The 26,182-nt window shown below is 35.1% G+C and overlaps 1 protein-coding gene across 1 annotated transcript in view; it reads right to left on the reverse strand.

Moving 5' to 3' along the window:
• Positions 1-26,182, reverse strand: part of CATSPERE (catsper channel auxiliary subunit epsilon) — a 268,765-nt gene that overhangs the window by 96,468 nt on the left and 146,115 nt on the right. The window contains exons 10-11 of the mRNA XM_061185394.1: positions 17,980-18,457; positions 1,970-2,412 (exon numbers count right to left, since the gene is read on the reverse strand). Of these exons, the coding sequence (XP_061041377.1) occupies positions 1,970-2,412; positions 17,980-18,457 (921 nt within the window). The remainder of the gene's footprint in view (positions 1-1,969; positions 2,413-17,979; positions 18,458-26,182) is intronic.

Consider the following 26,182-nt stretch of genomic DNA (forward strand, 5'->3'; position numbering starts at 1 on the left):
TGTGCTGTGCTGAAGAAAAGTGTAAATCTTTGTTTTTGTTCTGGAAGGAGGGAGTGCCTCAGCTTCAGAAAAGTGAGTTAAATATACTCCTTGTTTCTTGAAACATGCTCAATCCAGTCTTGTTTATTGTATTTTACTTTTCCCCTGTATCTTCTTCCCCCATTCCCTTCCCTCATAATAGGCACCCATAACATATATCAAGCAAGTATGATGCTTTACTTGTTTGATATATGTCCTTGGCTGTCTTTGTATTCTTATAAAATGAACAATACTCTTTTTTGCTTGTGATTTGTGTGTAGTTGTTTGTAATTTTAATAAATGTTACATAGCAACATTTGATAGGTCTCAGTTTCTTATTCAACACTATTTTTCGTTCAAGACTATGTTTTAAGGTCTATCCATGTAATTGTATATAAATCTAAAACAGCTTTATTTGTTTCAAAACCTGTTTATGCCAGATTGCATTATTATTGTAATTGTGGAATTAAACTAAATATTATGGACTGGTTAAATACCAGTGTAAAAATAGAGTTACTCTTTCCCTGAAAACTAAGTTTGGAACTGCTTTGGAAAGTTTTGATAAAGCAAGTCACAGAAGAAATTGCTGAGCTAGGTATGAGCAAGATAACACTAAAAGGCTGGGGAAAAAATTATAAAAATCTAGAACTTTGGTTGTTTCGCTAATGTCTTTAAGTCTCCCCCGCCCCCGGCTATTTTAAAGAAACTGAAATGCGAACTAAGAGATGATGTCTTATGAATAAGACTACGCAAGAAAGGAGATGAGGAATTCCAATCAGTGGACTAATTTCAAAGCAAAGTCTGTGGTCCTATATTAAAAGATTGACTAATGAATGTACATTCATCTATTTAAGTTAAAGTAAAATGTTTCACATATAGCACTTTCCTTTTTTAAATGATTCTTCACTTTAACTTACTTTGGAATTAAGTGAACACTTCCATTCCACTGTATCAATTAAGAGGCCCACTATTGTATATGCTTAAGAAACCTGAGCCTAGAAAGGGAGAGTGGGGAATAGAATATACAATATTTGGGAAGAAATTACAGTAACATGTAAAAATGCTTATGCTATAATATTACCTAGGAAAGTAGTACACAAAATAATATACACAGTACATTTATGTCTATTGTGGTAGATTGTTTACAAAGATGGCTGCAGTAATTCCTCCCATTCCTGTACGTAGGTCCCTTTACAGTGTAAGTTTGCTGTTCTATTAAGAGGTGGATTCTATTTCCCTATCATGTTAATCTGGGTTGGCCTTGTGAATTGCTTTGACGAATAGAATGTAGCCAAACCTAGGCCTTGAAAGGCCTTGTGGATTCTGCCTTCACCATCTTGGAACACTGCCCTGAGATTGCCATGTGAAGAAGCCAGGTCTAGCCTGGAGGATAGAGGACACATGGAGCAGAGACAAGTGCTCCAGCTGAGGCCCCTTATACTAACAAGCCAGTGCTTGCACCAAACATTTGACATGTGAATGAAGCCATCTTACATTATCCTGTCCCAGGCAAGCCACCAGATGACCACAGCCTCATGAATAAACCCAGATGAAACCAGCAGAACTGCCCATCTACTCGTAACCCAAATTGTTGATCCACAGAACTTGTTGTTTGAAGCCATTAGGTTTAGGGATGGTGTTATAGTGCAATAGATAGCAGATAGAAATCTACAGAGCAGTCATGCACTATATAAAAAAAAGGAAGTGAACAATACAGTTGACAAAGAGTTCTACAGGAATGTGCTTTAAGTGGCAAAGAGGCCCTGGATATTGAAAGTAAAAATTGTTGCTCAGGAATTAATGACTTACCATATCATTATTCATTAAAAACTTACATATTTCTCAACATTTTCAAAGCTAAATTTGGAGGGAAATCCATTCTTTTAAATGTTAATATTATAATTTTACATTTATTAAAATCAAATGAAAGAATTTTAAAATATTAACTTACCATGGTTTTAGTGCAGTATCCTGAGGCAATTTCATAGTGAACCTGATTTTTCTCTTCTAATATTTTTGGGCCATATGATTCCACAATAATATACAGACCAATATTTTCTGGATAGACTATTTGAGCCCAAACTGACAGGTTTTGTCCCTTGTCCAAAAGGTAAAAAACACGAAAAATATCATTATGAAATGCCATGTAGGGGCATTTTTCTTTTGTTTTGAAAGCTATACTTTGTGCTTCCAGTTTTAAGGGATATTCCTGTGGATATATTGTGCCATTTTCAAAAACATGTATGAGATACATTTTACCAGATGTGTTCAAGGAAATTAATGATTTTATTGTGCTATTTGTCCATAAATGCAGCTTTACTGCATCTTTAATTTTAATCTTGAAATAAAACATTACATTATTTTCCATTTTTACCACAATATTTCCATAATAATCTGGAAAAAAGAGAGAAAAGTTTGTGTTATTCTATGTTGACATAAATCCATGCTGTTTTATTTAAGTGCACTATTAACCAAAATAATTTCTTTCATAGTGATTATTTATATACTTCAAGAAAATTAGAGTGTTCAGGCACAAACCCATAACTTTACAAGATGTTTGAGAGCTTCTCTCCCACTTCATAACAGAGGGTTTTTTTTTTCTGCATACCTTTCTCCTCACATTCACTCTATCACTTTTATAATCACATTATTAACATAGAAGAAAGAGCTGGAATTAGTGCATTAAATAATAAATGAGGATGAGCATGACAGAAATGGTATTATTAGGAAGCATTGTATTATGGACTGAATTATGTTCCCTCAAAATGCATATGTTGAAGCCCTAACTCTCACTGTGACTGTATTTGGAGGTAGAGTCTTTAAGGAGGTAATTAAGGTTAAACAAGGTCAGAAGGATGGGGCCCTAATCCAATATGACTGATGTCTTTATCAGAGGAGGAAGATACACCAGAGAGCTCTTTCTCTCTCTGCATGTACAAAGAGGAAAGGCTATGTGAGGACAAAATGAGAAGGCGGCCACTGTCTTCAAGCCAGCAAGAGAGTCTTCATCAGAAACCAACCTTGATGACACCTTGATCTTGGACTTCTAGCCTCCAGAATTGTGAGAAAATAAATTTCTATTGTTTAAGCCACCTAGTCTGTGGTATTTTCCTATGGCAGCCATAGTAGGCTAATGCAGTTGGGATGAAGAAATGGTGGTGGGAGGGAGACAGCACCTCTTCAGGTTCACTTTATACAAAATAATTAACTTTCTCCCCTTAATACAGTATTATGCCTAAGTCGTAGAGGTTCATAGACAATAAGTCTCTTAACCTCTTTGGTTCTATAGCCATATGTATAAAACGAACAGTTGGACTAGTTGGTTTCATTAACTTCCTTTCCAGATACGTCACTCTTTACGTACAGTCCCTAGGAGTATACTTTCTTTAATTTTCAAAAACAACACTTAGAAAGGACTGGCTGAAAGGAGGAAGGTGAATTCAAAGAGTTAGGGAGGTTCAGAGCTCTTTGTGCGTTTGCATCTTACATTTGGAATATGAATAATTAAGTGACATTTTCACAACTTACCATAAATTATATTCTAATCAAGCTCTTAAATCAGAAATACCAATTTTTTTTTAGGATCAGAATACTTTAATAAGATAACAGTGTCAACATACTACCATTTTCCTATCACACTGCTCATTAAGAACATTATTAAATGAATTTTGGATTAAATATGAAGTTAAGATGAAAATTAGGAATTATTTTTTTAAATAATGAGGATAAGAACACTATATATAAAAGTCTGCGGGACGTAGTTAAAGCCATGCAGAGAAAAATTCATAGCATTATGCTTTTCATAGTTTTAAATGCTTAGAAAACAACAAAAACTGAAAATAAATGAACTAATTATTTAACTCAAGAAGCAGGCAACAGAATACCAACATTACAAACAAAAAGCAGAAGTGAAGAATCATTAATGACAAAAGCAGAAATTAAGGAATTAAATAAAAAAGAAAGTAGATTTGATAAATCAAAGAGTTCTTTTCAAAGGAAAGGAAAACAAAAACAAAAAATTCTAAAAGAACTAAATGATATCTTGCAAGCCAAACTAGCAAGGAGTGGGACATAAACAATATTATAAATAAGCAAGAGAATATGATTACAGATACATAAGAAATTTAAACATTAAAATGGGAAGGCTTTGCCAATAAATTAGAAAATCTAGAAAAAATGAATGCTTTCCTAGGAACAAACTTCTAAAATTGACTGAAGAAGAGATGAAAGACTTTAATAGACCAATTAGAGAAAATAAAATTAATGAAGAGATATAACATTCCTGGTTGGGAAGACCTGATATTGCAAATATGCAATCATCTATTCAATAAATATTAATATTTACTGAATGCCCACTATAGCTACACACTGTTTTAGATATTTGGGAGGGACATATTAGTGAAAAAACTGAAAGATCATTTTCTTTTGTAGCTTCTATTCCTTTAGGGAAGACAGCCAATAAACATAAGATAAGTAAATTATACAGTGTGTTAGGTGATTAAAGCTACAGTAATCAAAACAATATAGATCTTGTGAAGATAGATGAGGGAAGGGGATAGCCTAGAAACTGAACCCAGTTAACATGAGGAATAAATGCATAATAAAATTGGCATTTCAAATCTGTAGGGTAAGCGATGTTTAACAGAAGACTGATTTGAAGGCAATACCAGGTTTCACAGGAAAAATAGAAATAAAAAATAGAATTAGATTCCTTATACCAAATAGAATTCTAGATGAATTAAAGATTGAAACATAAAAATTATGATAAATTATAAAAAGAAAATACGTGATAATATCTTTATAATTGGAAAGACCTTTCATATTATGACATTACAGAAGAATTCACAAATAAAAATACTAACAAATTTGACTACATGAAAACTGAAATTGTAAATGTCAAAGTCCCTGCAAAAACGCACCAGAAATTACACACAACAGAAAATATTTGCAATACGTGTCAAAGACAAATGGATAGTATACATTATAAGTAAAAAACATATCAATAAGAAAATAAGCAATCCAGTGCAAAATATCTAAACAGTATGAATTGACAATCCACAGAAAATATGACCAATGAAATACAAAACTAGATAAAACATCTAATTATAAAATGTGCAATAAAATGAGAATTACACATTTTTCTTCCACACTATGGGTAAATAGTAAACAGATTTTATAAAAATATACATTTTTCAAATACTTTTGGGTGAGTTTAGACTGACAATTTTAAGGATTTATCAACTTTTTAAATATTCAGAACTCTCATTCAAGAATTCTATATCTAATAATCTATGTTACAGGAATACTTGTACAAGCATACAAGTATATATATACATATGTATATATATGCATATTCTCCACAGTGGTTTCTTTAATTTAATTTTTATTTTATATTGGAGTATAGTTGATTTACAATATTGTGTTAATTTCAGGTGTGCAGCAAAGTGATTTACTTATACATATACATACATCCATTCTTTTTCAGATTCCTTTCCCATACAGGTTATTATAGAATATTGAGTAGAGTTCCGTGTGCTATACAGAAGGTCCTTATTGACTATTTATTTTATACATAGTAGTGTGTATATGTTAATCCCAAACTCCTAATTTATCCCTCCCATCACCTTTTCCCTTTGGTAACCATAAATTTGTTTTCGAAGTCTGTGAGTCTGTTTCTGTTTTGTAAATAAGTTCATTTGTATCACTTTTTAAGATCCCATATAAAAGTGATATCATATGATATTTTTCTTTCTCTGACTTACTTCAGTTAGTGTGATAATCTCTAGGTTCATCCATGTTGCTGCAAATGGAATTATTTCATTTTTTATGGCTGAGTAATATTCCATTATATGTATGTACCACATCTTCTTTGTCCATTCCTCTGCTGATGGACACTTATGTTGCTTCCATGTCTTGGCTATTGTAAATACTGCTGCAATGAACATTGGGGTGCATGTATCTTTCTCAAATTACGGTTTTCTCTGGATATATGCCCAAGAGTGGGATTGCTGGATCATATGGTAATTCTACTTTTAGTTTTTTAAGGAACCTCCATACTGTTCTCCATAGTGGCTGTACCAATTTACATTCCCATCAACAGTGTAGGAGGGTTCCCTTTTCTCCACACCCTCTCCACTATTTATTGTTTGTAGACGTTTTGATGATGGCCATTCTGACTGTGTGTGGTGATACCTCATTGTAGTTTTGATTTGCATTTCTCTAGTAATTAGCAATGTTGAGCATTTTTCATGTGCTTTTTCACCATATATATGTCTTCTTTGGAGAAATATCTATTTAGATCTTCTGCCCATTTTATGATGGGTTTTTTTTTTTTTTTGATATTGAGCTGCATGCACTCTTTGTATATTTTGGAGATTAATTCCTTGTCGGTTGCTTTGTTTGCAAATATTTTCTCCCATTCTGTCGGGTTGTCTTTTCATTTTGTTTATGGTTTCCTTTGCTGTGCAGAAGATTTAAGTTTCATTAGGTCCTATTTGTTTATTTTTGTTTTTATTTCCATTACTCTAGGAGGTGGGTCATAAAAGGTCTTGCTGTGATTTATGTCAAAGAGTGTTTTTCCTAGGTTTTCCTCTAAGAGTTTTATAGTGTCCAGTCTTACATTTAGGTCTTTAATCCATTTGGAATGTATTTTTGTGTATGGTGTTAGAGAGTGTTCTAATTTCATTCTTTTACATGTAGCTGTCCACTTTTCCCAGCACCACTTACTGAAGAGACTGTCTTTTTTCCATTGTATATTCTTGCCTCCTTTGTCATAGATTAGTTGACCATAGGTGAGTGGGTTTATCTCTGAGGTTTCTATCCTGTCCCATTGATCTATATTTCTGTTTCTGTGCCAGTACCATACTGTTTTGATGACTGTAGCTTTGTAGTACAGTCTGAAGTCAGGGAGCCTGACTCCTCCAGCACCGTTTTTCTTTTTCAGGATTCTTTTGGCTATTCAGGGTCTTTTGTGTTTCCATACAAATTAAATAAAAATTTTTGTTCTACTTCTGTGAAAAATGCTGTTGATAATTTGATAGGAATTGCATTGAATCTGTAGATTGCCTTGGGTAGTATAGTCATTTTGACAATATTGATTCCTCCAACCCAAGAACATGGTATATTTTTCAAACTGTTTGTGTTATCTTCGATTTCTTCCATCAGCATCTTATACTTTTCAGAGTACAGGTCTTTTGACTCCTTAGGTAGGTTTACTCCTAGGTATTTTATTCTTTTTTGATGCAATGGTAAATGGGATTGTTTCCTTAAATTCTTTCTGATCTTTTGTTTTAGTGTATAGAAATGCAACTGATTTCTGTGTATTAATTTTGTATCCTGCAACTTTACTGAATTCATTGTTGAGCTCTAACAGTTTTCTGGTGGTATCTTTAGGATTTTCTATGTGTAGTATCAGGTCATCTGCAAAGAGAGACAGTTTTACTTCTTCTTTTCCAATCTGGATTCCTTTTACTTCATTTTCTTCTCTGATTGCTGTGGCCAGGACTTCCAAAACTATGTTGAATAAAAGTGGTGACAGTGGACATCCTTGTCTTGTTACTGATCTTAGAGGGAGTGCTTTCAGCTTTCACCACTGAGAATGATGTTAGCTGTGAGTTTGTCATATATGGCCTCTATTATGTTGAGGTAGGTTACCTATATGCCCACTTTCTGGAGAGTTTTTATAATTGAATATTGAATTTTGTCAATTTTTTCCTGCATCTATTGAGATGATCATATGGTTTTTATTCTTCAGTTTGTTAATGTGGTGTATCACACCAATTGATTTCTGGATATTGAAAAATCCTTGCATCCCTGGGATAAATCCCACTTGATCATGGTGTATGAGCCTTTTAATGTATTTTTGGACACAGTTTGCTAGTATTTTGTTGAGTATATTTTCGTCTATGTTCATCAATGATATTGGCCTATAATTTTCTTTTTTTGTGGTATCTTTTTCTGGTTTTGGTATCAGGGTGATGATGGCCTCATAAAATGAGCTTGGGAGTGTTCCTTTCTCTGCAATTTTTGGAAAGAGTTTCAAAAGGATAGGTGTTAGCTCTTCTCTAAGTGTTTGATAGAATTCGCCTGTGAAGCCATCAGTTCCTGGACTTTTGTTCGTTGGAAGATTTTTAATCAAAGTTTCAATTTCATTACTTGTGATTTGTCTGTTCATATTTTCTATTTCTCCCTGGTTCAGTCTTGGAAGATTGTACCTTTCTAAGAATTTGTCCATTTCTTCCAGGTTGTCCATTTTATTGGCATAGAGTTGCTTGTAGTAGTCTCTTGGGACGCTTTGTATTTCTGCAGTGTCTGCTGTAACTTCTCCTTTTTCATTTCTAACTTCATTGATTTGAGTCCTCTCCCTCTTTTTCTTGATGAGTCTGGCTAATGGTTTATCAATTTTATCTTCTCAAAGAACCAGCTTTTAGTTTTCTTGATCTTTGCTATTTTTTTCTTCCTTTCTATTTCATTCATTTCTGCTCTTGACGTTTATGATTTCTTTCCTTCTGTTAACTTTGGGTTTTGTTTGTTCTTCTTTCTCTAGTTCCTTTAGGTGTAAGGATAGATAGTTTATTTGAGAATTATTTTGTTTCTTCAGGTAGGCTTGTATAGCTATAAACTTCCCTGTTTGAACTGCTTTTGCCGCATCCCATAGGTTTTGGATCATCGTGTTTTCATTGTCATTTGTCTCTAGGTATTTTTTGATTTCCTCTTTGATTTCTTCAGTGATCTCTTGGTTATTAAATAACGTATTGTTTAGCCTCCATGTGTTTGTGTTTTTTACGTTTTTATCCCTGTAATTGATTTCTAATCTCATAGCGCTGTGGTCAGAAAAGATGCTTGATATGATTTCAATTTTCTTAAATTTACTGAGGCTTGATTTGTGACCCAAGATGTGATCTATCCTGGAGAATGTTCCTTGCGCACTTGAGAAGAAAGTGTAATCTTCTGTTTTTGGATGGAGTGTCCTATAAATATCAATCAAATCTATCTGGTCTATTGTGTCCTTAAAGATTGTGTTTCCTTATTAATTTTCTGTTTGGATGATCTGTCCATTGGTGTAAATGAGATGTTAAAGTCCCCCACTTTATTGTGTTACTGTTGATTTCCTCTTTTATAGCTCTTAGCAGTTGCCTTATGTATTGAGGTGCTCCTATGTTGGGTGCATATATATTTATAATTGTTATATCTTCTTCTTGGATTGATCCCTTGATCATTATGTAGTGTCCCCCTTGTCGCTTGTAACATTCTTTATTTTAAAGTCTATTTTATCTAATATGAGTATTGTTACTCCAGCTTTGTTTTGATTTCCATTTGCATGGAATATCTTTTTCCATTCCCTCACTTTCAGTCTGTATGTGTCCCTAGGTCTGAAGTGGGTCCTTGTGGACAGCAAATATATGGGTCTTGTTTTTGTATCTATTCTGGAAGCCTGTGTCTTTTGGTTGGAGCATTTAATCCATTCATGTTTAAGGTAATTATCGATATGTATGTTCCTATTATCATTTTCTTAATTGTTTTGGGTTTGTCTTTGTAGGCCCTTTTCTTCTCTTGTGTTTCCCACTTAGAGAAGTTCCTTTAGCATTTGTTGTAGAGCTGGTTTGGTGGAGCTGAATTCTCTTAGCTTTTGCTTGTCTGTAAAGCTTTTGATTTCTCTATCAAATCTGAATGACATCCTTGCTGGGTAGAGTAATCTTGGTTGTAGGTTCTTCCCTTTCATCACTATAAATATGTCATGCCACTCCCTTCTGGCTTGTAGAGCTTCTGCTGAGAAATCAGCTGTTAACCTTATGGGAGTTCCCTTGTATGTTACTTGTCATTTTTCCCTTGCTGCTTTCAATAATTTTTCTTTGTCTTTAATTTTTGCCAATTTGATTACTATGTGTCTCGGCATGTTTCTCCTTGGGTTTATCCTGTATGGGACTCTCTGTGCTTCCTGGACTTGGGTGGCTATTTCCTTTCCCATGTTAGGGGAGTTTTCGACCATAATCTCTTCAAATATTTTCTCTCTCGCTTCTCCTTCTGGGACCCCTATAATGCGAATGTTGTTGCGTTTAATGTTGTCCCAGAGGTCTCTTAGGCTGTCTTCATTTCTTTTCATTCTTTTTTTTTAATCTGTTCTGCAGCAGTGAATTCCACTATTGTGTTTTCCAGGTCACTTATCTGTTCTTCTGCCTCAGTTATTCTGCTATTGATTCCTTCTTGTGTACTTTTCATTTCAGTTATTGTATTGTTCATCTCTGTTTGTTTGTTCTTTAATTCTTCTAGATCTTTGTTGAACATTTCTTGCATCTTCTCAATCTTTGCCTCCATTCTTTTTCCGAGGTCCTGGATCATCTTCACTATCATTAATCTGAATTCTTTTTCTGGAAGGTTGCCTATCTCCACTTCATTTAGTTGTTTTTCTGGGGTTTTATCTTGTTCCTTCATCTGGTACATACCCTTCTGACTTTTCATCTTGTCTATCTCTCTGTGAATGTGGTTTTTGTTCCACAGGCTGCAGGATTGTAGTTCTTCTTGCTTCTCTCCTTTGTATTTCTGTGGTGTCACTTGTAGCTTCTCTTTTTTCATTTCTAACTTTATTGATTTGAGCTCTTTACCTTTTTTTCTTGATGAGTCTGGCTAAAGGTTTATCAATTTTAACTTTCAAAGAACGAGCTTTTAATTTTATTTATCTTTTCTATTGTTTTCTTCATCTCTATTTCATTTATTTCTGTTCTGCTTTTTATGATTTGTTTCCTTCTACTAACTTTGGGATTTTTTTATCTTTCTTTCTCTAAATCTTTTAGGTGGAAAGCTACGTTTTTTATTTGAGATACTTCTTTTTCCTGACGTAGGCTTGTATCACTATAAACTACCCTCTTATAACTGCTTTTGCTGTCTCCCATAGATTTTGGATTGTTGTGTTTTTGTTTTCACTTGTCTGCAGGTATTTTTTGATTTTCTCTTTGATTTCTTCAGTGATCATTGGTTCTTTAGTAGCATGTTGTTTAGACTCCATGTGTTTGTGTTTTTTGTAGTTTTTTCCTGTAGTTGATTTTTAGTCTCATAGTGTTATGGTCAGAAAAGATGCTTGGTATGATTTCAGTTTTCTTAAATTAAGAGGTTTCTTTTGTGGCCTAGTATGTGATCTCTCTTGAAGAATGTTCCATGTACACTTGAAAAGAATGTGTATTCTGCTGCTTTTGGATGGAAAGTTCTCTCTCTATATATCTATTAATTCTATCTAATGTGTTATTTAAGGCCAATATTTCCTTATTAATTTTCCATCTGGATAATCTGTCCTTTAATGTAAGTGGGTTTAAAAGTCCCCACTATCATTGTGGTACTGTCAGTCTCTCCTTTTATATGTATTAATAGTTGCTTTATATGCTTAGGTACTACTACGTTGGGTGCATATATACTTACAATAGTTATATATTCTCCTTGGATTGATTCTTTATCATCATGTAATGTCCTTTTTTGTTTCTTGTAACAGTGTTTGCCTTAAGGTCTATTTTTTCCAATATAAGTATTGTTACCCCAGCTTTCTTCTTGTTTCATTTGCATGGAATACCTTTTTCCATCTCTTCACTTTCAGTCTGTGTGTGTCTTTAGATATGAATTGACTCTCTTGTAGGCAGGATATATATGTGTTTTGTTTTTGTATCCATTCAGCCATGTCTTTTGATTGGAGAATTTAGTCCATTCACATTTAAAATAATTATTGACATGTATGTTCTTATTGCCATTTTGTTAATTGTTTTGCGGTTATTTTGTAGTACTTTTTGATCCTTTCTTCATCTTTTGTTCTCTTGTGATTTGATGACTATCTTTAGTGTTATGTTTGGATTCCTTTCTCTTTTCTGTGTGTGTATCTGTTATAGATTTTTGGTTTATGTTTACCATGAGGTCTACTTATAACAATGTATATATGCATGTGATTGTTTTAAGTTGCTGATCTCTGAATTTCAAACACATTTTAACAAACCTGCATTTGTACTCTCCTCCCTGCATGATTCCTGTTTTTGACATCATATTTTACATCTAATTTTTTGTGCATCCCATAACTGCTTATTGTGAATATAGATGATTTTACTACTTTTGTCGTTTAAGCTTTCTACTATCTGTGTATGTGGTTGATTTTCTACCTTTTTTTGTATATTTGCCTTTACTGATGAGCTTTTTCCTTTCATAATTTTCATGTTTCTGGTTGTGGCCTTTTCTTTTTTGCTTAGAGATATCCCTTCAACATTCCTTTTTAAGCTTATTTGGTGGTACAGGACTCTTTTACCTTTTGCTTGTCTGTATAAATTTGACTTCTCCATCAAATCTGAATGAAATCCTTGCCAGGTAGAATATTTTTGTTTGTAGGTTTTTCCTTTTTATCACTTTAAATATATCATGCCACTCCCTTCTGCCCTACAGAGGTTCTACTGAAAAGGCAGCTGATAGCCTTATGGGAGTTACTGTGTATGTAACTTGTTGCTTTTCCCTTATTGCTTTTAATATTCTCTATTTTTATGTTTTGGCACCTTAATTACAATGTGTCTTGTGGTTCTCTTTGAGTTGACCATATTTGGGACTCTCTGTGCTTCCTGGACTTGGATGTCTGTTTTCTTTCCCAGGTTAGGGAACTTTTCAGCTATTATGTCTTCAAATGTGTTCTTGGCCCCTTTCTCTCTCTCTTCTCATTCTGGGACCCCTATAATGCAAATGTTAGTATGCTTGATGTTATCCCAGAAGTTTCTTAAACTGTCCTCATTACTTTTCATTCTTTTTTCTGCTCAGCATCAGTGATTTCCACTACTCTGTCTTCCAGATTGCTGATCCATTCCTCTGCATCATTTAGTCTAATGTTGGTTCCTTCTAGTGTATTTTTCATTTCATTACTGTATTCCTCACCTCTGGTTGTTATTTATATTTTCCATCTCTGTTAAAAAATCTCTAACTTCTCTCTCTGTGCATGCATTCTTCTCCCCAGTTCTTTGATCATATTTATGATCATTACCCTGAACTCTTTCTTGGGTAGATTTCCTGTTTCCACTTCACTTAGTTTTCTGGGGTTTTATTTTGTTCCTTTGGAATATGTTCCTCTGTTGTTTCATTTTGCCTAACGTTGTTTTTATTTCTTTGTATCTGGTAGGTTATGTTTCCTGACCTTGGAAAAGTGGCCTTTTGTAGGAGATGTCCTATGCATCCTAGTAGCACACTTCCCTCTCATAACCTGAGCTATATACTCTAGGGTCATTCCCTATGTGGGTTGCATATGACCTTCTGTTGTGGTGGGTTGACTACTGTGGGTGGCTTGGTAGGCTTTGTTGGCTCCAAATCCAGTTGGTTGCCAGGGTCTGCCTTTTAAGGAGGCTGCCAGCCATTGGTTGGTGGAACCGGATCATGAGGTGGTGGGCTGCAGAACCCCAGGGGTCCCCGGTGTTAGTGCTTGTTCACTGGTGGGTGGGGTTAGGGTCCAGGAAATCCTGGGATTGATGCCTGTCCACTGGTGGGTGAATCCAGGTCTTGGGGCTAGTGCCAGCTTACTATTGGGCAGAACTGGGTCCTCAGGTCTGGCTTCAGGGCCCAGGGGCCCCAGAGCTGATTTCAGATTGCTGATGGGTGGGTCCAGTTCCTGACACAGCTGGATGTGGAGTCCAGAGTGTTCCAAAGCTTGTGTTGGCCTGCTGATGTGTAGGTTCAGGTTCCAGCTGGTCACAAGGTTGGTGCTGGTCCACTGGGTCCCCAGGTTGTGGGCTGTGTTTGTCCTGTGGTTGTCCTGTGGCTAGTGTCTGCCCACTGGTGGGTGAGGCTGGTCCCAAGGCTAGAGCAGGTTTTCTGGTGGCTGGTGCCTGCTCATTGGTGGTAGAGCTGCATCCTGGGGTCTCTGGCTACAAGGCCTTGGGGGCTCCAGGTTTAGTGCTTGAGCTCTGGTGTGTGGGTCCAGGTCCTGGGCCCTCTGATGGGCAGGGCTGTGTCCAGGAGTGGCTGTGGGCTCTGGGGGTCTTAAGGCAGCCTGTCTGCTGGTGGGCAGGGCTGTGTCCCCACCTAGTTAGTTGCTTGGCCCAAGGCATCCCAGTAGTGGTGGCTACAGGCTGTTGGGCAGGGGCAGGGTTGGGTCCTGAAGCTAATAAACTAGAGGGAGAATTCCAAAATGATGCTTGCCAGCACCACGGTCCATGTGGTAGAAAGAGCTCTAAAAAATGGCTGTGGCCAGTGTCTGTGTCCCCAGCATGAGCTCCATTTTACTCCTGCCTCTCCAGGAGACTCTCCAAGATCAGCAGGTAGGTCTGACCCAGGATCCTTTCAAATTACAACTTCTGCTCTGGGTCCTGGAGCATGTGACATTTTCTGGGTCTCTATTTCCCACAGCTCTCCAGAACTCCTGAAAGTAAGCTCCACTGGCCTTCAAACCCAAATGTTCTGGGGAGTCATCATCTGGTGCTGGGGAGCACAATGTGCGGTTCAGACTGCTCACTCCTTGGGGAGAACCTCTGCAATTATAATTACTCTCCTGTTTGTGGGCTGCCCAGAGACATGGGACTTGAGTATACTGTGACTCCGTCCCTCCTACCAGTCTCATTGTGGTTCCTCCTTTATATCTTTAGTTGTAGATCTTTTCTGGCAGGTTCTGGTCTTTTTCATCAATAGTTGTTCTGTAAATAGTTGTAATTTTGGTGTGCTTGTGAGAGTAGTGAGCTCAGGTCCTTCAACTCTGTCATCCTGTCTGAGTTCACCTGTTATATTTTGAATTTGCTTTTTAAAAAGTCTGGATAAATTCACAGGAACTTGTTAATAGTGGGTTATCTGAGAAATGGAAATAGTGAAGGCTGAGGACCTTTAACTTCATATCTCATATACTTATAAACTGTTTAAACTTTTTATTTCAGCATTTCTGAATGGCTTTCAGTACAATATTCAAACTTTAAGGTCCTCTAAAATCTATCCCCAATTTATCATTCTGACCTTATCCTCTTTTCACTATGGTCTTTTAAAAACACAAATATCCTGCTTCTCTCTTGCTTAAAACTCTTTAGAACCCCCTAGAGGCCTTAGAAGAAGGTCCAATTTCTTCACACGACTTTTGAAGTCTTTAATAATCTGGACTCTATTTCTCCAGAAGAGATTCATCCCTTTTCTCTCTGCAGAACTCTGTTTCAGTAGTTTATCATCTTTCAAGTTCTGGAAAGTATCCTGTCATCTCTGTCTCTGGGTCACTGGGCACACCAATCCCATCAATTGTCTTCACTGTCTAACCCTGGCTTATTCAGCAGATCTCAGTTTAGATACCACTTCCCTATCTCAAGGTAGCCTTCCCTACTTCCATGTCTCCCAATTTGGGTAAGGTACTCAATCTGTGTGTTTCCATAGCATCCTATATTGTCTCTATCATAGAATTAAACACATTGCTCTATTTGCATGTTAACTTGTCTTTATTCTATGCAATTTTGTAAACTCTGGGAGGGTGGGAATTGTGTTCAAATTACCACTATATCTCCAACCCCTAGCAGAATGCCTCACAAATAGTGGTGCTCAATGAATATTTTTCAATTATTTATTCCAAAAAGTACTTATTATATACTGTTCTAGATATTGTGGGTAAAGCAGCAAATATAACGAAGTCATGCAGAACTTTTTTTTTGGTGGAAGATTCAGCTAACAAATAAGTACACATATCATTTGTTAGGTGATGATAAGTGCTGTGAACAAAATAAAGAAGTGTAAGGGGCAGAGCAGGGGAGTTAGGTCAGGGTCAGGGAAGAGCTCTCTGATAAGGTGACATTTGGACTTAGACCTGAATTAAGTATAAGAGTTACGTAGATATCAAAGTGAGGAATATTCTTGGCAGTAGATATCCAGGGAAACAGTAGATATGCAAGGAATAGCAAAGAGGCCAGTCTGGCTAAGTAACACTGAACAAAGGGTCGAGGGATAGGAGATGACATCAGAGTCCTGGGCCAGATCACATATTGTTTTTCAGGTGATGCTAAAGGTTTTAGATTTTATTCTGAGTGACATAAGAAGCCAAATGAGGGTTTTAAGCAGAGGAATAATATGATTTTGCATATATTTTCAAAGGCTCACTCTGGCTGCTAGGTGGACTCTGGTTAGGGATGGGGACGCAAGGATAAAAGATGAGAGGCCACTTAAAAATCTCTTGTATGTACGGGCTAGAGAGGATAGGGGCTTGAACTGGAGTGGGAATGGTGAAAAAAGGTTAGATATTAGATACACTTTTTAGATATAGCCAACAGGATTTGATAATGGCTTGTTCATGGGATGTAAAAGGAGAGGATTCAAGGATGAGGTGATGGTCTGTGGCTGGAAGAAAAGAAGTGCTGTTTACTCGAAAGGGGAGGACTAGGGAAGAAGCAGGTTGAAGTGTGGGTGAGGGAAACAAGGATTCAGTTTTGGGTATGTTAGTCTGAGATGCCCACTGGTCATCCAAGTGAAGGTATCAAGAAGGTAGTAGGAAATAGTAGTTTGGAGTTCAGGCTAGGGATCATGGATGGAGGGCAAAGAATGAATGTAAATAGAGTTCAGAAGATGTCTGAGAACCAAACCCTGAGGTAATTCTCCATTTAGGAATTAAGAAGATGAGAATGGAAAAGAGGCTGAGGAGGAATAGCTAGTGAAGTAGGAGGAAGACCAAAAAAGAGATACCCTAAAATTCAGTGAAAAAAAAAGTGTTTCAAGAAAAAGGCCATGTTGAATTGTTTCAAATGCTGCTGCCAGATCATGAAAGATGACTGAAAATTTGCCACTGGATTAGAAAAGTGGAAGTCATTGAAACTCTTGATAAGGGCAGTTTCTGAGAAAATGTGATTAGAGCAGATTCAAGAAAGAATTAGAGGAAAGAGGAAAAAGTAAAACTAGGCAATACTTCCTTGGAGTTTTGTTGTAAAGGGGAGCAGCAAAACTGGATGGTTGAGAGTTGAAGGATGATATGGGGTCAAGAAAGACTAATTACAAATTACAGTGATATCTACTTTAAATTTCATGGTTAATTTATCTCCTAACTAGATTCCTTGAGGATTAAACTTTCTATTTCTTTGCATTTCCTATAATGTTTAGTACACTACCTCAGGAATAATAACATGAAGAATAACTACTATTAATTGAAGGTTTACCACTTGCCAGGTATTATTCTAAGCATTTTATATACAATCCCTTTTCTAATCAACATGACAGTCCTATATTCTAGATTAGAAAACTGAGGCTTGGAAATGTTAAATGACATGTTCATGGACTTGAAAACAGATCTATTTAACTCTACAACACCTGTTATAGATTAATTGAATTGTGTCCCCTCAAAAAAGATATGTCCAACTTCTAACTCCAAATACTACTTCAGAATGTGACCATATTTGGAAATAGGGTCTATAGATACAATTATTTAAGATGAGGTCATACTAGAATAGGGTTGGCCCTGGTGTCCTTATAACAAGATGACATGTGAAGACACAAGAATTCTATGTGATGACAAAGGCAGCAATTGGAATGATGCAGCTGCAAGCCAAGGAATGACAAGGTTTGCCAGCAAGTCACTAGAAGTTAGGAAAGATTCCCTAGCTTTCAGAGGGAGCATGGCCCTGCCAACACTTTGAATGTGGACTTCTAGCCTTTAGAACTGAGACAATAAATTTCTGCTGTTTTAAGTTTGTACCATTTTGTGGTACTTTGTTATGGGAGCCCTAGGAAATGAATACAACAACACATACATTGAAAATGCATATGTAAGTTGCATATGTATCTGCTGATTGACCAAAATGAACCTCTGAAAAAAGAATCTGTGTTTGCCATTTTGCTTTGCGAGATCCTACTTAACATTAATAGAATTTTAAAGATTAATAGAATTTTAAAAGTGGTAAAACAGCACCTTTATCAAAAGCACCATATATTAATCCATTAAAATTATTACATCTTCATAAGCAAGATATCTATTACGAAATCTAGAATAATTTTTGCAGAATGAGAATACCTTACCCATAAAAACATCATGAATAGTGCTGTTATGTGATAATCTTGATAGATTTCCAAATTCTGTAGGTGTTTGTAAAACTCCAGTATCTGTGAAATTATGATAATAATAGTAGATCCTATGTTTGTCCCATAGTATTAATTCTGGCATTGCTGAATATATAAAATTTGGAATTAAAAAAGTGTCAGTAGTGACATCTAATGCAAAGTCTTGGAATACCCACTGTTCTGTATCTTCATTGTATATCACTAGGTAAATCGTTTTGATGATGTTACATGTAATGCAGTAATTTAATAACAAGGCAAGTTCCAAAGGGTGTCCTGTATACTCAACATTGTGTATAGTCAGAGTAGCAGCTGATGACATATTTAGAAGTTCTTTCAGTTTTTCAGTAGTTATTATTTTAACAAATTTAAGCAAAGCATATCCAAGGTAAACCTCATTTTCTGTCCAGATTGCCATGCTGCTTCTTCTTCCTTTATCCTGTGACAAAATTGAAAATAATTAGACAATCTTTGATTTTAGGGACAGTGTTAGCAGTTCCCATCTTCTAATTTGTTACATTTAAAAATAAAACAGTAACTACTAAGGTTTAATTTTTATTATATTTCTGACTAATACTTCAGACATAGAAATATATTACATGAAAATATATTACACACAAGCATAAAAATAAATATTTCAGTAATTTTATTATTTTATATACTTTTTCTATCAGTAGAAATAATTATTCTTAATTCCCTTTTAAATCCTCAAAGAGCATCAACCTTCTCTTTTCTTATGTATTTATCTACTCTGGCCAGGAGTGCCCCTTTGACGCTGATGTTTACTAAGGTCAAGATATAAAGACACTTACATAGACAGAGGAATGGATAAAGAAGATGTAGTACATATATACAATGGAATATTACTCAGCCATTAAAAAGAATGAAATAATGCCATTTGCAGCAACACGAATGGACCTAGAGATTGTCATACTGAGTGAAGTAAGTCAGAGAAAGAGAAAATATCATATGATATTGCTTATATGCGGAATCTAAAAAAAATGATACAAATGAACTTACTTACAAAACAGAAACAGACTCACAGATTTAGAGAACAAACTTATGGTTACCAGGGGGGAAGCATAGAGGGGAGGGGTAGTTAGGGAGTTTGGGATTGACGTGTACACACTGCTATATTTAAAATAAATAACCAAGGGAAAAAAATAAGGATACTTCAAACATTATTTTTGGAATTCAAATTTCCTTGGCTAAAGAGAAGAGAGAACTTAAAACCTGAGACAAAACAATACTACCATTTTATGGACACTGTTAGAGAGGAAGGCCATGCACAGACTGCTATGTTTGAAATTCAGTGGGCATAATTTCATTTAGGGAGCCAAGGTCTCCCTTTCCCCCTGTTTCCCCTCCCCAGCTGTTTCTAATTCTTAAAGAGTTTTACTTAAAATGTAACTTCTATGTCCATGACAATCAACAGGAGTCTTTTGTGCACATCTTGTCTCCCTAAATAAATTTGTACATCTATTTAATGTACAAATATTTAGTCTATACTCAAACAGGATGTAGACGGAAATCGAACTGATAATTTAGAAAGAGACCATTTGGGGTAAAAAGACATTTTACCAAACAAAGATTCAATTTAAAACCTAGAACTTCTGTTGCTAAAAATGAGTGTGAAACAATTCTCAAAAGGGAAATAGATTAGAAACAAAATGATGAGCCCTTTATAGAAAAGACACAGCTATTCTCACTATTCTTGGCAGAGGGATGGGAAGGGGAATTTGTCATAAACACGATAGATGGGAATTCCAATTAGCCCCAGACATGGAATGAGATTTCACGCACCCAAAACTCTTTCCTATAGATCTTCACTTAGTGCTTGGGTACAGTAAGCCAAGGTCTTGAGGCAAAGCAGGAAAGCTGAGTAATCCCTCTGATGCATTCAGGGTCTCTCCCAAATATAAAGCAGTAACCTCCTGAAGATGGGGAGGGGGCAGGCAGCAAGGCAGCAAAGTTGAGAGAAATCCATCAGCATTCTGGATGCTCAGCTACCATAGACAGGAAGTAGGATAAGAGAGCTGAGAAAAACTCTCTCTCTGAGATATGTGTGGCCTTTACTGAAAGTATAAAGCAGTCTCCATGCTATATTGGGGTCAGGGAATCAGGTGAGAGAGATAGAGGTCTCCCAAGGCAAGAAAATCCAGGGGCTGATGAAAGAGGAAAGAAAAATCCTCAGTGATTAAGAAAAAAAAAAAAAAGCTGGCAGCTAGACTATAGAGCAGAGATGGCTCTTCTAGGGTTTGGAAAGCTGGTGATTCAGTTGTGAAATATGAAGAGATCTCTGGAATCCTTTCAGTGCTAAGATACCAGGCATGGCAAAAAAGAAAATAGCTATGATAAAACACAGAAGATCTAGTGGAAATATGGGCAACAAGAATGCAGAGATGGGGAACTACAGCCAAGATATGTAAATAATAAAAAAAAAACAGAATGGAAATGCTAGAAATTAAAAATATGATACCAGGAATAAAGAAATTATTAGATGGATTTAAGAGTAAACTGAGAAAAGAAGAGGAAAAGAGCAATGAATTTGAAGAGAGGTTAATAGCATGTAACCAAACTGAAATACAAAGAAAAAAAGCAGAGTTGAAAAAAAATTAACAGGTCATCTGAGATCTGTGGGATTATATTAAATGGTCTCATATATATGTTTTTGGAATCCAAGAAGAAGAGGAAAAAGAGAATGGTGCTGAAGAAGTATTTGAAGAAATAATGTCCAAGAACACCAAAAATTAATGAGACATAATACCAGAAATCCAAGAAGTTCAATTGAACCTCAAACAGGATAAATACAAAGGAAATTACACTTGGGCACATAATAAAAGTGCTGAAAACCAAAGATAAAAGGAAAACTCTAAAGCAGCAACAAGTAAAAAGACACATATATTTGAGAACAGTAACATGAATAATGACTCACTTCTTACCAAAAATGATGAAAGCCATAAGATAATGGAATGATGTCTTTATATATTGCTTTAAAAACAATTGAAAAACAACAAAAACCACCTATCATCCTATAATTCTGTATTCAGTGGAAAATGTCCTTCAAAAATGAAGGCAAAAAAATAAAGACACTTTGATACAGACAAATGCTGAGAGAACCTGCAATACAAGAAATTTTAAAGACGTTCTTCAGGTTGAAGGGAAATGAAACCAGGAGGAACACTGGATGTGCAGACAGAAATAAAGTGCACACAGGAAGGTATATATAAAAAACTTATTTTGCTATCAGTTTGTATCTATATATCTTTATCACAATTGACTTTTTAAAGCAAAAATATTAACAAGGTATTTTGGGATTTATAGCATATTTAGAAATAAATATGAGACCAGAGTACAAAGGATGGGTGGGGTATAAATGGAGTTGTAGAGTTATAAGGTTTTTACACTGTTGTGAAGTAAATTTTATTTAAATTCAGATTCTGATAAATTAAAGATGATTATTGTAAAGTCAAGTGCAACTACTAAAAAATAATTTTGAATTAAAAAAATCAATATAGGAGACAATATAGAAATACTGAAAAATACATATTCATCCAGAGGAAGACAAGAAACAAAGGAACAAAGAACAAGAGGCATTAATAGAAAACAAATGCCAAGATGGTAGTCTTAACCCCAACCTTAGCAATAGTTGTATTAAATTTAAGTGAACTAACTATTAAAATTTGAAGGCAGATATTGTCACACTGGAGAAAATGCAAGACCCTATATGCAGTTTACAAGAAATATAAAGTCACAGACAGGTTGATAGTAAAATAATAGAAAAACTTACATCATATAAGCATGAAACATAAGAAAGCTAGTGCAGCTATATTATTATATATAAATAAAACCAAATGAAATATCACTTCACACATGCTAAAAGAGTTTAAATAATAATGACTGGACACACTAACGGTTGGTGAGGGTGAGATGTGGAAGTACATGAAAAAAGGCAGCTATAAATAATTTATAATGTCTTAATTACTATAGCTTTATAATAAATTTTGATACATGGTAGAAGAAATCCTTTGCCCCAACCCCCTCCTAACCCTCAGCCCTTTACTCCATCATATACCTTTTAGAATCATTTTCTGATTTCCACAAAGTAACACTGCATCAAATCTATAGATAAGTTTAGGAAGGATTTAAAAATTTTAAAATATTCTGCATTCCAACCAAGATCTCATACATTTTTAGTGGCATTTATTTCTAGATAAGTTTTTTGTTCTACCCTGAATTGCCATATGACTTTTAGAATCAAATTCTCAATTTCTATAGAAGCCTGCTAGGATTTTAATTGACGTTGTGCTGCATTTCTCAAGAATTGACATTTTAACAATATTGAGTATTTTCCACCTATGAACATGATACATCTCCCCATGTAAGTCTTTTACTTTGCTCAATAATGTATGTAGTTTTTAAGTGTATATATTTGCACATCTTTTGTCAGATTTACCCTAAGTATTTAATATTTTTGAATCTATTTTAAACAGTATTTTTTAAAATTTCAATTTATGATTGTTCATATATTTCATATACAAAATTAACTTGTTATATTTCATATAAAAATGAAATTGGTTTTTATACATTGACCATGTACACTGCAATCTGGTAAATACACTTATTAGCCCTGATAGCTTTTTGAAAAATAGATTTCATAAGCTTTTCTACATCTAATAATGTTTGAATAAAGACACTTTCCTTTTCAATATGGATTCCTTTTACTTGTTTCTTAATTCATTGCACCTGTTAGAACTGTCAGTACAATGTTGAATAGAAGTGGCATGGGCAAACATTCTCACCTTGTTCTTTATTTTAAGCAAGAAAGGGAAGAAAGAAACAAAGGAACAAATGGTGTTAATAGAAAACAAATACCAAATGGTAAGTTTAACCAACAACAGCAATAATTACATTAAATCTGAGCAGACTAAATAGTCTTTTACCATTATACAATGCTATCTTAAGGTTTTTCATAAAGGTTCCTTGTTAAGTTGAGAAAGTTCTCTTTTATTCTTAATTTGCTGATTTTTAAAATCAGTTGTGTATGTTGGATTTTGTCAAATGCTTTTATGCACCTATTGAGGTGATCATATAGTTTTTCTTTTGTTATTTTCTAATAAGGTGAATTACGTTGATTGACTTTCTCTTGTAAATCACTCTTTCATTCCTAAGATAAATCCCACTTGGTCATGATGTATTTTCCTTTTTATATATTTTTGGACCTGGTTTACTAAAACTTTGTTTATAAGTTTTAAATCTTTGTTTATAAGAGATATTGGTCTGCAGTTTTATATTCTTGTAATGTGTTATTCTTGGTTGTGGTATCACATAATGTTGGCCTCATAGAATAAATTGGGAAGTGTCCCCCTCCCTTCAATTTTCTGAAAGAGTTAAGAAATGGTGTCATTTATTTTAAAAATATATCATAGAATTCACTGGTGAAATACTCTTGGCCTAAAGTTTTCTTTGTGGGAAGGTTTTTAAATAACAAATTCAATTTCTTTAATTGATACAGGGGTATTCATGTTACCTATTTGTCTTAGGGAAGCTTTGGTAGTTTGTGTAAATTTGTTTTAACTTTGTATTTAAAGTTGTTTAACATGGCCCCACTGTGAAACAGGTTGGCACCAGCAAAGAGCTCACCTGATCCATGCAGATGGCTACACAGAAACCCAGCCCTGTCCTCCAATGGGCTGCAGAAGCCCCATACCCATTGGGCCACACAGCTAACTGAGCAGGAAGCCTACCCTGCTCTCCAGTGGGCCCACAGCCACCACCCAAAGAGCAGCCTCACAGCCAACTTGGCGAGGTGCCAGGCCCACTGACCAGCACACTCATAGTAGTCAGCCCCACCACAACAGAAGTGTGTATTCAGCCTACATCAGGGCTACCACTAAAGCATATAGTTCTGGTGACCAGAGGGGTGTGCTGCTGGGCCCCATAGAATGTCTCCTACATAAAGCCACTTCTATAAGATCAGGAAACATAACTGACCTACCTAACACATAGAAGTAAACAACAAAGAATTGGGAAAATGAGACAGAGGAATATGTTCCAAATGAAGAAACACAGCAAAATCCCAGAAATAGAATGAAGTGAAGTGGAGAAAAGCAATATATCTGATAAAGTGTTCAAGATAATGAATATAAAATGTTCAATGAATTTGGGAGAAGAATGAATGAACACAGTAAGAATTTCAACAGAGTTACAAAATATAAAAAAGAACCAAACACAGCAGAAGAATACAATAGCTGAAATTAAAAAATAGCCTAGAAGGAATCAACAGTAGATTAGATGATACAGAGGAACAAATCAGTGATCAGGAAGACAGAGTAGTGAAAACCGCATGAACTGAACAGAAGAAAGAAAAGAATTAAAAAATGAGGATACTTTAAGAGACCTCTTGGACAACATCAAGCATACTAACACTTGCATTATTGGGGAGAAGAGAGAAGGGAGGAGAAGAGAGAAAGAAAGGGGCAGAGAATTTTTGAAGAAATAAGAGCAGAAAACTTCACTAACCTGAGAAAAGAAACAGACATTCAGGTCCAGGAAGCACAGAGAGTCCCAAACAAGATGAAGAGCAAGACAAAGTATAATTAAAATGACAAAAAATTAAAGATAAAGAGAGCATCTTAAAAGCATCAAGAGAAAAGCAACTATATACAAGGGAACTACCATAAGAGAATTACCTGACTTTTCAGGATAAATGCTACAGGCCAGAAGGGAGCGGCACAATATACTGAAAGAGATGAAAGAAAAAAATGTACAACCAAAAATACCTGGCAAGGCTATAATTTAGATTTGAAGGAGGAATAGACTTTTACAGACAAACAAAAGATAAAAGAGTTCAGCACCACTAAACTGGCTTTATAAGAAATGTTAAAGAAACTTCTCTAAGTGGAAAAGAAAAGGCTACAACTAGAAATATAAAAATCGTAAAAGGATAAATCTCACTGGTAGAGGTAAACATACAGTAAAGATAGTAGATCAGCCACTTATAAAGCTATTAGGAAGGTTTAAAGATAAAAGTAGAAAAATAATCTATATCCACAATAAGTAGTTAAGGGATACATAAACAAAAAGATGTAAAAAAGATGTCAAAAACATTAAAAAAAGGGGGTGGGTAAAAAGGTAGGTTGGTTAGAATGTGCTCAATTTTAGACCATCAACTTAAAATAATCACACACCTATATATAGGTTGTTATATATGAACCTCATGGTAACTGCAAACCAAAAACCTATAATAGATACACACACAAAAGGAATACAAACATAACACTAAAGATAGTGATCAAATCACAAGGAAAGTGAACAAAAGAAGAAGAAAGGAACAAAAAAGAACTACAAAAACAAGTGGAAAACAACGAAATGGCAATAAGTACATACTTATCAATATTATGTAAATGGACTAAATGCTCCAATCAAAAGACATAGAGTAGCTAAATGAATACAAAAACAAGACCCATATATAAGCTATTTACAAGAGACTCACTTCATATCTAAAGACACATGCAAACTGAAAGTGGGGGATGGAAAAAGGTATTTCTTTCAAATGGAAATAAAAAGAAAGCTGAGGTACAATATTTATAACAGGCAAAATAGACTTTAAAACAAAGACCATAACAAGAGACAAAGAAAGACATTACATAATGATAAAGGGATCAGTCCAAGAAGAAGATATAACTAATGTCAATATATATACACCCAAAGTAGGAGCACCTAAATACATAAAGCAAATATTAACACACATAAGAGAAAAACTGACAGTAATGTAATAAAAGTGGGGACTTTAAGACCTCAGTTATATCAACAGATAGATCATCTAGAAAGAAAAACAATACGGAAACCCTGGCCTTAAATGAAACATTAGACCATATGGAATTAATAGATATACACAAAACATTGCATCCCCAAATAGCAGAACACCCATTCTTTTCAAGTACACATAGAAAATTCCCCAGGATAGATCACAAGCTAGAGCAGAAAACAAGTCTCAATACATTGAAGAAGACTGAAATCATATCAAGCATCTTTTTCAACCACAATGGTATGAGACTAGAAATCAACTATAATTAAAACAAAACTGTAAAAAACATAAACACATGGAGTCTAAACAACATGCTATTAAACAACCAATGGGTTAAAGAAATAAAAGAGGAAA

Source organism: Eubalaena glacialis, chromosome 3 (genome assembly GCF_028564815.1).
Source record: "Eubalaena glacialis isolate mEubGla1 chromosome 3, mEubGla1.1.hap2.+ XY, whole genome shotgun sequence".
NCBI classification, from domain to species: Eukaryota; Metazoa; Chordata; class Mammalia; order Artiodactyla; family Balaenidae; genus Eubalaena; species Eubalaena glacialis.